At 37.8% G+C, this 14,597-nt stretch overlaps 1 protein-coding gene and 1 non-coding gene across 5 annotated transcripts in view; one reads left to right on the top strand and one right to left on the bottom strand.

Annotated features, from left to right (window-relative positions):
• Positions 1 to 14,597, bottom strand: part of CTNND2 (catenin delta 2) — a 974,640-nt gene that overhangs the window by 294,652 nt on the left and 665,391 nt on the right. For 2 of the 4 annotated variants that reach the window (XM_049767899.1, XM_049767901.1), the window contains exon 10: positions 2,745 to 2,807. The exons of the other annotated variants lie outside the window; for them this stretch is intronic. In XM_049767899.1, the coding sequence (XP_049623856.1) occupies positions 2,745 to 2,807 (63 nt within the window). The remainder of the gene's footprint in view (positions 1 to 2,744; positions 2,808 to 14,597) is intronic. 4 annotated transcript variants of the gene reach the window in all.
• LOC126002303 (U6 spliceosomal RNA) lies at positions 7,784 to 7,888 on the top strand. Its single transcript, XR_007493051.1, has one exon. It is a non-coding gene; the product is annotated as a U6 spliceosomal RNA (small nuclear RNA).

Here is a 14,597-nt window from a genome sequence, read left to right as displayed (position 1 = left end):
ATTGTCCTCTGTTAAAAATTACCCACCTTTTAGTAATTATAAATTAGTTTTACAGATTAAAAGTTTATATTTGTTAAAATGTATGCACTTTTTTCCTTTAAAAATAATGTTCAGGGAACCATCATGATAGCAGAGTGGGTAGGGCATTTGCCTTGCATGTGGCTGACCAGGTTTCATACCCAGCATCCCATAGGGTCCCCCAAGTCTGCCAGTAGTGATTTCTAAGCATAGATCCAGGAGCATCACTGGATGTGGCCCACCAATAAAAATACCAGAAAAATGATAGAATTTCTAGTTCATGTCTAGAGTTGCCATTTCCAACTCTCACTGTCATAGTTGTACCTTCTCTATACTGAAAACCAGTATCTAAAAGAAAAAATAAAGGAAAGACAGAGTGAGAGTGAGAGAGACAGAGAGAATGAGAAAAAGATAGAAAGAGGAAAATAGTCTATCACAGAAACAGGCAGTGGGGGAGGGCAGGAGGGAAACTGTGGACATCAGTGGCAGGAAATGTGCACTGATGCACACTATATTGACTGAAAGTCAACCAAGACGAACAACTTTATAATCATGAAAAATAACAATTGTGGGGCCGGAGAGATAGAACATCGATAAGTCATTTGCCTTAAATGCAGAAGGAAGGTGGTTTGAATCCTGGTATCCTATGTGGTCCCCTGAGCCTGCCAGGAGCGATTTCACATAGAGCCAGGAGTAACCCCTGAGCACTGCCGGGGTGTGACTCAAAAACCAAAAAAAAAAAAAAAAAAAAAAAAAAAGAAAGAAAGAAAAAAAGAAAAGAAAAGAAAAATAACAGTTGTATTATGGACAACCTAGTAAACCATGGTATTTAAAAATTAAAAAAAGGAAATTTCCAAGTTAATACAAAATGAGACTTATTTTTTACATTTTTACTTTTGCAAACATCTCAATTGCATTTACACAGGTGTCCAATAACAGGGGTGTTGACTTACAAAGGTGACCTGGCCTATTGGACCCTAATACTCATGTGACCCCTCTATTGTCTATACAAAGAGGCTCAGAGAAAGCACAGCCTCCCTTAAAAAGCCTTTACCAGAGAAGGCACAGCCTCCCATAAAAAGCCTTTACCAACCAACATTTTTACTCATTAGAGACAACACAGCTAAGACATGGAATCAACTTAATACCCACTGTCAGATGATTGGATCAAGAAGTTGTCTACATTTTGGTGTGGTTTTGGGGGACTTTTGGAACAAGGAGTGTCCTACCAATGAGGTGATTATCTTGATTGAAATACATCAGTAAGTGAAATGTCAGATAGTTATGCTCAAGTAGACTATGAAGAACCAAAACAAACCACCTGGGAAAGGACTAACCTAACCTCCAAACTTAGGCAAAACTAATTTAATGGTTATGGTAGTTCCTTTGAAAAGAAAAAAAGGGGGAAGGAAAGGGGCTGAGAATAGGTTTTGGGGTTATTTTGGGAACGATGACACATACAAGTATGTGTTAAGTCTTCCACTCATATAAAGGTGTGCTCCTGAAGTTTTATAGTCATTAAAACCAAAGGGAAATTAACAAGAAAAGACAAGATCTTGGCCACATGTCCTGAGGACTCTTGGATTAAGCTAAACTCACAGCTCTTTTGCTTGCTGACTGGGATACTGTGGTCAAAGGAGGGGTACTCTGTGTGTGTGTGGGGTGGGGTGGGGGGGTCCTGCTCATCAGCTTAAGTGGTAGTGAAGGTGAGAAGGGTCAGACAGAGGAAGTTATTAGAGCAAACCTGAACTCCACAAAGTCATTCTCATTCCCTGTGGGACAAATATGTCCCCAGCTCTAACAAATATAAGAACAACTATATTATACTTTGGATCCTTCTACCCAAAAAACTTGTAAGGCATTCTCACTATAATAAAAATATTGAAAAAGAGCTTTCTCTTAGTTACTGAACTTGATAAAAAAATAGATTCCTCAATTTTAATAAATAAAGCACATGATTTTTTCCCATTAAGAATTTCAGTATTGGGGCTGGAGCTGTGGCATAGCAGTAGGGTTTTTGCCTTGCATGCAGCTGACCTAGGATGGACTGCGGTTTGATCTCCAGGCATCTCATATGGTTCTCCAAGCCAAGAGCTATTTCTGAGCACATAGCCAGTAGTAATCCCTGAGTGTCACTGGATGTGCCCCCCAGTTTTTTTCCAATATTGAGGCTGGAGAGATAATACAGTGGGTAGAATGCCTGTCTTGCATATGCTTGACCTGGTTTTGATCCTCAGCATTCCATATAGTCCCCAGAGCCCTGTCAAGAGCAAGTAATTTCTGAGTGCAGAGCCAGGAGTAAGCACCAAGTATGACCCCAATACCAAATAAATTTCAATTCAGTCTAGGACCAGACAGACAGCACAGTAGGGAGGGCCCTTGCTTTATATGCAGCTGACTTAGTTTTCATCTCTGGAACCCATTTATGGTTCCCTGAGCACTGCCAGGAGTGATCCCTGAGCACAAAGGCAGGAGCAAGTCTGAACATAGTTGGGTGTGGCCCACAAACCCCGAAATAATAAAGCATTTTAATCTATATGTATTTTCATGTTTATGCTTCATTTCTGGGGTCCTACAGCACATATTTAGCTCAGAAGAGTAGAAGAGCGATAAATACATGAGATAGATTCATATGTTTAATCCCCAAACCAGTGCTTCCAGTTGCCACAAAGACCACATGTACATGAAGTTAACAATATACATTTGGCATAAATGTAAATACTTACAAAAAAGGTGCCTCTTTTTGAAATTGCTGCCAGAGTTTCTCTCTAGACTTGCTCTTTGGAACCCTGCAGAATGATTTTTACAGGTGTAAGCCCTCCCCCTCAGAATACACAAAACATCATCAAAATTTACATTCACATAACATGAACCAAAAGGCAGAACTGTCCAGACAGTTAAATGTTTAACCTTAAACTACAGAACATCAAACTTACACAAACTGGAAATTTGACATGCACATGTTAACTTTGAGGGTATTAATCACATAATACTATTTTTTCTCAAAAGCTGACATGTGATAATGCATTAATAGTCATTCATTTCAACACATGAATTTTATTTTTGTACAGAAAGGCTTCCTGAGGAACTTGACTAAAATTTGCAATTATATCCTCAATTTGGAGATCAAGTCCTAATAAACTTGATTGGATTTTCCTAGAATCTGTTTCTTCTTATCTTTCCCAATGTAAACAGTGGCCTTTATTTTAATCTTATTTACAAACCAAGAATACAATCATGGCAGAATTTCACCTCCTGCTCCCACCCTTTCCAATATATAAAACGTTCTAATAAGCAACAGCAAATGTAGTTACCCTAAGACCACATTGGAAGTAATGTGGTTTCAGGTAGTTAATATACCCCAGTTAATAATTAGAAGATGATCCCACAAAAGAGCTATGTGTCATGTTAGGAATCTTATTCCCTATAGAAAGGTCCAATATGGGAAAGGAGAACAATAAGAGTAAGAAAGTTCCCAGCTGTTGAAATATTGAGACTGTGAGAATTCTCAAGCTTTTGCGGTGTCAGATTTCAGGCTGAATAGATTTTTATTCAACAGGGAGACAATAGATTATGTAATGCTCATAAAAAGTACAAGATCTGAGCTTCAGCACATGGCCAGATTAGAAGCAGCATTAGAGAGGATCAAGTTCTTTTCCCCTAAATCAGAGCTCCATATTATACTTTTAGACTATGTCTTTTAATACCTCCTTTGGTTAGTTTTATTAGATTATTGCAACCCAGTCCTTATCCTTACTCTTGCAAGAGAGCTTAAAATAACAGAGAAGAAACCTACAATAACCAGCAGACAGAAAAGCAAGCTAAATAACAGTTCATATAAATAGTATAGAAAAGCATAGAAAATATGTATCTAAAGTTATAGAATCACATTTCTAGAAAGAAATTGGCTAATTATTATGCTATGGCACTTGGCAATGAAATATAACATTTAGAAGACAAAATTCAAGATGCTTATCTTTGTTTTGACTATGACTTAAGCACTATTTTACCAAAATAATTAACCATGAGCCACAATACGAAATAGTTAAACTTTAACTCAGTTTACATATACCCAAATTTACATACATACGTGCATAAAATTAAGTAGGAAAAAACACTGTTCATAACCACAAATAAAAGTATTTTACTACTCAGTAAGGGGTCACAATCTGTTATTTAAAAATAGGATATGCACTTACAACACCTATACATATTAGTATATATATGTAGTATATATATGAATATATAAAATATATGAAAATTAAATTATCACATACACTTACCACATTAAATATTACTTGTAAAATTATTGTTCGAATTTTTGGATAAACAGCTTCATGGGATAAACTTAGTACTAGGCAAGCAGAGCTTCATTTATGCCTTCAATTTAGTTATCTTCTAACTGACAAAGAATTTCCCCTTTTCCTTCTTCCACATGACTGACACACTTTTGAGGAACATGGGAAACTGATGAGAGTAACAGTGATACTGACACTGCCATTGATTCAGGCCACTTCCCTGGACACTTTGCTCAATTCTCAGGTGGGCCCTTTGCCCTGATGAAAAATTTATCTCCCATTGAAGAGGACACTTGGGGATGAGACAATTTGTGGAGAGGAATAGGGTTTTCCCTTTCAGTATCTCAGATCATCTGTACATTTGCAAATCTGACTCCAGTTCCCAGAAACATCAGATGAAGGGCCAAGTGGTTGGTTGAGGAATGAACATGATGTTGAAGCAGACAGAGAAAAAGAATTTTCTCTGAGTTACAAAACATGCACTCAAGGAAGGAGAAAATGCTTCATACAGGGAAGGAGCCACGTGGTGTTAAGACAATTCCTGGGCCCGGGCGGTGGCGCTAAAGGTAAGGTACCTGCCTTGCCTGCGCTAGCCTTGGACGGACCGCGGTTCGATTCCCCGGTGTCCCATATGGTCCCCCAAGCCAGGAGCAACTTCTGAGCACATAGCCAGGAGTAACCCCTGAGCGTTACTGGGTGTGGCCCAAAAACCAAAAAAAAAAAAAAAAAAAAAAGACAATTCCTAAGTAGTTGGCACCATGTGCATTAAAAATATGAAGAATATTTCTTTAAAGTTATCATTTCTATTCTCTACTAAGAAAAAATTGACATTCCATTTTTTTAAAATCAAGATTGACAAATTGTAGTGGTTTGGGCATTAAAATGTATGAATGACTTTAGAAAAGATTAGAGGAATGTGAGTTTATTTTTTTCTGACAGAACAACATCACTTATCATCTGGGTCAATCACCTTTATAGCAACTTCTAGTACTGACTTCCAGTACTGGCTAATCATAGATTCTGCATAATTTGTTTGCATTGATCTGCTGGAGGTTTTGATAATGTGACTTAACATGTAGGAGTCAGAGATTCTTATTTTCATGTTATTTGCGAAAGGTGAAAGTATCTTAATGTTCTAAGAAAGCTATATTTTGCATCAGGAATCATAATACAAATATATCTTAGGCCCACGCACCTGCACACACATATACCCATTAAGCATCCTTTTTTGAAACAAAAAAATTAAACCTTTCAGAGGGGTATTATAATGACTTCTCCCATTTCAATTCACTCTTCCCATTCCATTTTCAAAATGCTGGTTGAAATTCTCAGAACTGAATTTTTTTTTTTATAAACTCTTGTATGGTCTCAGATGGAAAACACACTTGTATGGATCTAACCAGGGCATGTACTCTTGAATTCTACCTATAGAATAGAATGAATCTGTTTTACAATGGTACTGAAAATCAGGGCCAGAATATAGTGGTTAGGGCATCTGACTTCCACGCAGCCGACCTGGGTTCAATCCCTGGCATCTCATATTGTCTCCTGAGCATTTTCAGAAATAATTCATGAGTACAGAATGAGGAGTAACTCCTGAGTGCAAAACAAGGAGTAACTCCTGAGCACTGCCAGGTATGCTATCTTCCAAAATACTAAAAATCATTTTAGCATCATAGATGCAATTAGCTGTCTTAGAATAACTTTACCCAGAACAACTTTAGGTAAAGCATCTGCTTTCATATTTCAGAGAATAAGAGTGAAATGAAAGCTCAGGGGACATACATATCAATGAAAAAGGGCTCAGCACCAGGGCCTGGGCTAGGTCACCTCCTGTCTTGGTATGATCTATGAGTTAAAGATAGGTTTGATTTATAAATGACTTATAGATGAGTTTGTTAGGAGGTACTTATAATATACCTTATAGATGTAATTATAAGAAAAACTAAAGCCTCAATTAGACAAAATGCAATTCTCCCAAATAATTCCACTTTTACTAGATCTGTACAACAAAGTATTATTATTAACATCTCTCACTATATTTTGACTTCCAAGATTAATACTTTTGTGGGACTGTTTTTTTTAAAATATCAAAAAAATTCTTTACTTTTAAGAAGCCTCTTTCTGGCTTATTATGGAAAAATCTCCATAATATGGGCCAGAGAGATACCATAGCAGGTAGGGCATTAGCCCTGCATATGGACAACCTGGGTTCTATCCTCCATATGGTCCCCTGAGCCTGCCAGGAGTGATTTCTGAGTTCAAAACAAGGAGTAATGCTTGAGTGATGCTGCCTATGGTCCAACCTCCCTAAAAAAATCTTCATAATGATCAGGGTGAAGGGAAATGAAGGTAAATTGATCCACAACACAGCTCTGGGGATCTAAGGGGTAAGTTGTTTTCCAAAGGTAGGAGTGATCCATGAGCCCAACTATTTCCCCCCAAAAAATGAAAAGAAAAAATTTACTTTTGTTTTATTAAGAATTTTATGCTTGGGGCCAGCGAGGTGATGCTAGAGGTAAGGTGTTTACCTTGCAAGTGCTAGCCAAGGAAGGACCTCGGTTCAATCCCTCGACGTCCCATATGGTTCCCTCCAAGCCAGGGGCAATTTCTGAGCACTTAGCCAGGAGTAACCCCTGAGCATCAAATGGGTGTGGCCCGAACCCCCCCCCCCAAAAAAAAGAATTTTATGCTTAAAGAAAATTGGGCTTTTTATTTGCTGAGCTTGTTTTTCACCAAGTTCCTGAAAAGTTATGGGAAGGGCAGAGAGCAGTTCTCACCAACAGTTCTGTGACATGAGTGATCTCTGAAGGATTCTAAAGCCTCTGAATGAGCATCACATCCCATATCAGTGTGATTTGGGACAACCTCAAGTTTACTGTCTTTGTATAAGACTCATTTGTTGGGAGGTACCATGAAGTACCACTGAGTCAATCTCTCTATGTATATTTATCTCTAGGACAAAAAGGAAAACAAGATCACGTTTTTTCATTCTCTGGATAAGTTTCCCTAAAAAGATGCTCTAATAGGCTATATTAAAATGTTAAAATGTATTTCTTGGAAAACCCATAGATTTTTCCTGGGTAGTATTTCTGCTTCCTGTTTTTAAACATTCTTGGGCTTTATCATGATTGTTCCAGCTTCAATCTCTTTCCTGGTCCCTCTGTCCTAAGTACTTCTCTCTAGCAAACTCTCTTGAAAATCTCCATCAGTCTCCATAACATTCAGTCACTCCCCATCTTCTTGACCAGGCTTGTGTATGGGAGTCAGATATGATTGGTAATGGTTGGTTCCCCTTACCTAAGGTGATACTGTATATCTTTATGGAAGTCTTTCTAACTTTTCCTAGCATACTAATCCAGCATATTATTCCATAATAATTAACTCATTTATTTATTTACTTTTTCTATCACACCTGGCTGTGCACAGGGGTTATTCTTGGACTGAGCTCAAAAATTACTCTAGGTGTGCTCATTATGGCAGCACACATACTAAAATTGAAACGATTCAGAGAAGATTAGCATGGCCTCTGCACAAGGATGACACAGAAAAATTACGCTAGGGGACCATATGGGATGTTGGGAATTGTACCTAGGTTGGCCATGTGTAAGGCACATGTGTTCTCTGCTGTGCTATAACTCCAGATCTTTAGGTTTATATATTCAGGGCCACCCATACCACTGCTTTGGGTTTTACCAAATCTTTTTGTCTGCTTTCAACAATTTTGATTATGAGATGATATTCTTAGTAAATTTCCATTTCATAAGGACATGGTAAGGCAAAATATTCATCAAGAAAAATATTAGAGAAGCTAAATGTAAGAAAACATGTTGTTCATAGTGCCCCATGCCATAGCAAGCTGTGGCCCTGAACCATTGTCTGGCTCTACCAGTGGGCTCTGTGCATTGAAGCGGGTCATACAGTGAAAAAAAAGAAAAAGAAAGATGTTGAAGAATAAATTAAGATCTATTTTGGAAAATAATTAGAAGGCTAAAAACAAAGAAAATTATTCTTATAAAATACTAGTGGGTAAAATACAATGAAGGTTTTATTGGAACAAGATTGACTGAAGGTTTATTTCACAGTTTTACTGTCACAAAGACTAAAAATAATATATCTGGAAATAGATCCTGAACCCAAATAATCAAGTCTCATAATTAATGATTGCCTTCCTGTTGCATAAAAGGCACTGGCTCATTTCTCCTTAAGCTCCTGATAAAAATAGAGGCACATATCCAAGGAAAAGCATTTTGTTGGAAAGAATTGTTTTTCAAACCAAGGACAGAAAAAAAACTAAAACCAAACCAAAAATCAACAAACTATTGGGTCTAGAAATGCAGATGTATAAGAAGATTCTAAAGAAAAATGCTAATAGCTAATGTACACTCCAAAAAATATCCTCCTTAAAAATATTACAGTACTCTGACTTAGATGTGATAAAAACTGAAAAAAAAAATAGATTGCAAATGGCAACTTCATCTGCATTTTTTTTTTTACAAAGTAGAGTCATCTCAACATGTAATATGCTTGGTGAAGAACTAGCTGGCTGGGTTTTCACCAGTACACATAACTGAATGTCCCTAATATAGGTTGAATATGGGACTTCTTTCATTGGGCTTCCTACAAGCAATGTGCTATCATGAAACATTTCTAAGTCAATGCCTTCTGGAGTTGCCGGGTTTTGTGGATTTGTTGGTTTTTGGTTTGGAGGTCACAGCCATCAGGACTCAGGGGCTAGTTCCAGAGATGTGATGGGACCATTTGGTGCCAGAAATGGAACCTATAATTCCTGCAGGCAAATCCTGCAATCCAGTCCTTTTAAATCTCTGTGGTTCTGTCACTGCATTCTGTTCTCATTTATCTCTACTTCCTCTAACAATGAATGTGACAAATCAGGTAAAACCACCTGAGTTGCTCTGCTAATGAATGATGCCCTGGACTCCAATGAGATTCCAAGTCCTCCCTACCATCTGCTCACCATCCAATAGATGTTTAATAAACAACATTTGTTGCCCTGACATCACCTATCTTAAACTTTGCTCTCTGCAGACTCATGAATTCCGACAGCTCTGTATGTCAGGAAGACAGCTCATGAGAAACAAGTAGAATTCAAGTTTGACAGGACTTCTCATTGAATCAAGTTTCTATTTTGTGCCAACCCATGAGGAATGCATGAAACAGAATTGTAGTTTTCTAAAGACTCTTTACTAATTGTAAGTTTTTCAGCTGATTTGTTGTCACTAAGGGAAACATACAATCTGTAGATTGCTGAATAACCGATGTTAGTTCCCAAGTTATCTATTACCTGTTTCAGTTCTAGAAATGACAAAGAATGCTTTCTGCTGATTCTTTGAAACACAAAAACAACTTTCTTGGGACCAGTGAGGTGGCGCTAGAGGTAAGGTGTCTGCCTTGCAAGCGCTAGCCAAGAAAGAACTGCAGTTCGATCTCCAGGCGTCCCATATGGTCCCCCCAAGCCAGGGGCAATTTCTGAGTGCTTAGCCAGGAGTAATCAAATGGGTGTGGCCCAAAAAAACAAAAATCAAAAACAAAACAAAACAAAACTTTCTTTAGAACTGATGAGATATTTGAAGGATTGTGAATGTCCTGAGCAGAAAATAACAAGGAACAGCCCTCCAACTAAAGCTGATCTAAAATCACAAAACTATGCGCAGTGTATTGCAGAGGGGTCCTGAAAAAGACATATTAGGATCTAGTCATCAGTACCTGTCAGTGATACTATTTAAACATCCTTTTTAGTAGCCACAGAAGTTGTTAGGTTGTCTTGCATATAGACCAAGATTCAATCCCCAGAACCACATATAATTCCTTGAGCCACACCAGGTGTGATTTCTTAGCAAAGAGTTAGGAGTGATTTCTGAGCAAAACTAGATGTGACCAAAAATCTCAAACAGTGAAATCATGGTCTCTTCGGGTATAATTGAGTTAAGGACCTCAGGAAAAGGTCATTTTAGAACAACTCTTCATCCAAAGTCCAGTGGCTCATGCCCTTGAAGATGAAAAAGAATGGGGTAGGAGAGACAGGAAGGCATCTAGAAAAGAAGGGGTAGGAGTATGTGGTCATGAGAATAGTGTTCAAGATGGAACCCTTTCCTGTGAGTTTCTGGGGGTGCTGCTCCATGAACACCATGACTTCAGATTTCAGCCCCAGTGTTGTGAGTGGACCACAATGGGGTAGGAGAGACAGGAAGGCATCTAGAAAAGAAGGGGTAGGAGTATGTGGTCATGAGAATAGTGTTCAAGATGGAACCCTTTCCTGTGAGTTTCTGGGGGTGCTGCTCCATGAACACCATGACTTCAGATTTCAGCCCCAGTGTTGTGAGTAGCTCAGGGGCTACTCCTTGCTTCTGCACTCAGAAGTTGCACCTGGCAGGTTAGGGGAACATATAGGATACAGGAAATGAAATCAAGTCCTTCCCAGGTTGGCCATATGCAAGGCAAATGCCCTGCCACTGTGCTATTTCTCCAGTACCTCCTTTATGTTTTAGACTCTGCAATTTATTGCTTTATATGTTTACATTATACTTTTAGAATTAGTTATAAAAAGGCATGTTCTCACTGCTCCAAATTATAGATAGGAAAGAAGGTGACATTTGAAATTATACTATCTATTAGGATGTTATTATTCCTTAATTTTTCTTCAAGAACATATTTTGTTATTACCTAAAACTGACAGAACAAATCACCATAATATCCATGCCAGAGTCAACAATAATAAAAACTATGACATCAACATTTGAACAATCAAACTTAAAAATGGACATTTTATGCTGGCAAGCTGGTATAGTTGTGATGGCACAGGATGGACTCAGGAACATTGATGGTGGGATGATGACACTGGTGGTGGGATTGTCCTTAAGATATTGCTGTCTAGAAGCAAACTATAAATAACTGTAAAACACAATACTTTAAATAAATCTTTTAATAAAAGATCATTTTTACTAAGAACACCAGAGATGATGGTTCTAGATCAGAAAGAGTTTGAAAAGATTTGGGCATTTAAAAATGACAGGGGGTCTTTTTGCAGATAATATGATTCTATACATTGAAAACCCTAAAGAATCCACTGTAAAACTCCTAGAAACAATTAACCAATACAGCAAAGTGGCCGGCTACAAAGTCAATACACAAAAGACAGTAGCATTTCTTTATACAAATAATGAAGTAGAGGAGAAAGAGATTAAGGAGACAACCCCATTTAAAATAGTAACCAACAATATCAAATACCTAGGAATCAGCCTTACAAGAGAAGTGGAGGACCTATACCATAAAAACCTCAAAACACTTCAGAAAAAAATTGAAGAGGACCTAAGAAAATGGAAGAACATCCCAGGCTCATGGGTAGGTAGAATCAACATTGTCAAAATGACTATCTTACCTAAACTTCTATATAGATTCAATGCAATTCCTATCCAAATTCAGACATAATTCTTAAGGACTTAGAATAATCAATAATAAAATTTATATGGAACCACAAAAGACCCAGGTTAGCCAAATACATACTGAAAAACAAGAAGCTAGGTGTCATCTATTTACCTAACCTGAAGCGTTACTACAAAGCCATAGTGATCAAAGCAGCATGGTCCTGGAACAAAGACAGAGTCTCAGACCAGTGGATTAGAATAGAATATCCAGCATTAAATATATAGCCAAACAAAATACTTGACAAAAATAGTTAAGAACTTAAAATGGAACAAAGACAGTCTCTTCAATAATTGGTGCTGGACAACTGGATAACCGCCTGTAAGAAATTAAAGATTGATCAATACCTCACACCTTACACAAAAGTCAACTCAAAATGGATTAAAGACCTCGAAATTAGACCCAAATCTATAAAGTTTATTGAGGAAAAATAGGCAGAACATTTCAGCAATTCAAAAGTCTTTGAAGATAGAATGCCAATGGCAAGAATTTTAGCATCAAACCTAAATAAGTGGGATTACACATCAAACTAAAATGTTTCTGCATGGCAAAAGAAACCCTGGCTAAAATTAGAAGACAGTTAATGGAATGGGAAAAAATTTTTGCATTCAACATGTCAAATAAAGGGCTGATATCTAGGATATACAAAGCACTCAGAAAGGTGAGCTCAAAGAAATTCTAATAAACCCATAGAAAAATGGGGAGAAGAAATTAATAGCCATTCTTCAAGGAAGAACAAAAGATGGCCAATATACACATGAAAATATGCTCACCATCACTCATCATTAGGGAAATCCAAATCAAGACAAACATGAGGTACCAACTTATACCAGTGAGGATGGCACACATCAAAATAACAGGACCAATTTTTGATGGTGAGGATGTGGTAAGAAAGGAACTCACATCCAATGCTGATAGAAATGCTGCCTGGTCCAACCTCTATGGAAAACAGTGTGGAGAGTGCTTAGTAAACTCAGCATTGTGCTCCCATATGACCCAGCAATTGCTCTTCTGGGTCTCTATCCCCAAGACAGAAGGACATTCATCCCAAAATATGTGTGCACTCCACTATTTATCACAGCACTCAGTACAATAACCAAGATTTGAAGCCAACCTCAATTCCCAACAACAAATGAGAGGATCATGAAGATGTGGTATTTATACACAATGGAATACTACATAGCAGTTAGAAGTGATACAATCATGTTAAATGAAGTAAGCCAAAAGAAGGATAGAGAATGATAGCACTTCTCTGAGGTATTTAGAATATACACCATATATACATGTAATATGCCATGCACAAATACAATGGTCTAATAGGGTAGAAACTTCAAGCACTGTAGTTGTCAGCATTAACGGGGAGAAGTACTCAAATCAAGTGGAAGAAGAGCAACACAAAGCATTGACTATCCATTCTACCTTAAAGAAACCAGCAACAACGGAAACAATGGTTTAGAGTGAACAGAGATGTATTCAGCCTTTAACAATACAGCCCTATAATAATGTCTTAGGGTATTGATCCACAGATACAGGTGACAAATATTATTGGAAGCCAGAGACTCCAGCAGCAGTGATTCCTAAAAATATGTTTAATGCCTTAATCTTACTACGTATAAAATAACCTTTCAGCTTCTTAGTCCACAGTGGTCTTAGATACAAAGGGTGAACACCCTAATTTTACACCTCGGTGCTCAGTCATATTAAATAGCATATACAGTTTGCATTATGATAATGTATTGATAAAACACTTCGATATACCCTTTTCCTTTAGTTTATGTCCTCTTTTAGGACCTGAAGCATCTGATCATTCAGACCACTGAAACAGTCAACTGCAAACCACAAACTTACATTATAGGACCTACTTATCATGCACATTTGGGCGAATTAACATTTCCTTTCTCTCTCTCTTTTTCCTGCTTCTTCTCCCTCCTTTTTTCCTCTTCTTCATCATCATCAATTAAATCTATGTCAAATAAAACCTACATTGTTAGTTTCTCTTTAGGAAAAAACTTCTATACATAAGATACAGTGGACAATACTGCATAGGGTAGCCACCTACATAGGTAGGCCACACTATCACATTGCTTAGTACTTGAGACCAAAAGCTATGTGTATCCTTAAAATGCTCTAGCCATTATCTAACCCTCATTATCTAAATCCTCATTAGCAAGGTCCAACCCCATAACTGATGAAATGCCTAGAATATGGGAAAACCTCCCAATTCAGATGCATTGGCCCAATCTCTTTTATTTTACTTACTTAATTTTTCTTTTCTCCTCTCTATTATCTTTTGCTCTCCCTTCCTCTCTTTCCTAAGCTATACCTAAGCTAATCATTTATCTTAATTCAACCATTCCTTAAAAGCTCAGACCCATCCTCTTAGGCTCAGACCTCTAACAACAACTTAAGAATAGAACACTAATGTATGTCTTTATGTGGGCATACAAGTACATAGACAGAGGACTCCTCTCTGAGTGCCAAACCTAAATTGTAAACAATCCCCTCCTATATACTATCTTTCCTTTTCCCTTCAGAAATCCTAATATCCCTTCACCCCCAATCCTGATCCAATATCCTGCCTTATTTAACGCTCTTTACCCTCAGTTCTTAACTCATTATGTATCAGGACTTACCTTTTGCCTCAATAAGCCATCACCTAGCTCCCAAGCTTAGCCCACATCTCCTTCCCCCAGCAAGAAATTACAATCAAAACTCCTGCTGACTCATAGTCTGTGGCATTCCTCACCCCCACCCCCAATTGTGGACTGTTGCTTGATACCGGATTAAGCTCCAGAAGAAACCCCAGTGCAAGAACTCTATCCAAGCCCTTTCTGCTAC

Source organism: Suncus etruscus, chromosome 2 (assembly GCF_024139225.1).
Source record: "Suncus etruscus isolate mSunEtr1 chromosome 2, mSunEtr1.pri.cur, whole genome shotgun sequence".
Taxonomy (NCBI): Eukaryota; Metazoa; Chordata; class Mammalia; order Eulipotyphla; family Soricidae; genus Suncus; species Suncus etruscus.
The sequence above is the reverse complement of the archived record's forward strand: the minus strand, read 5'-3'. Positions and strand labels throughout refer to the sequence as shown.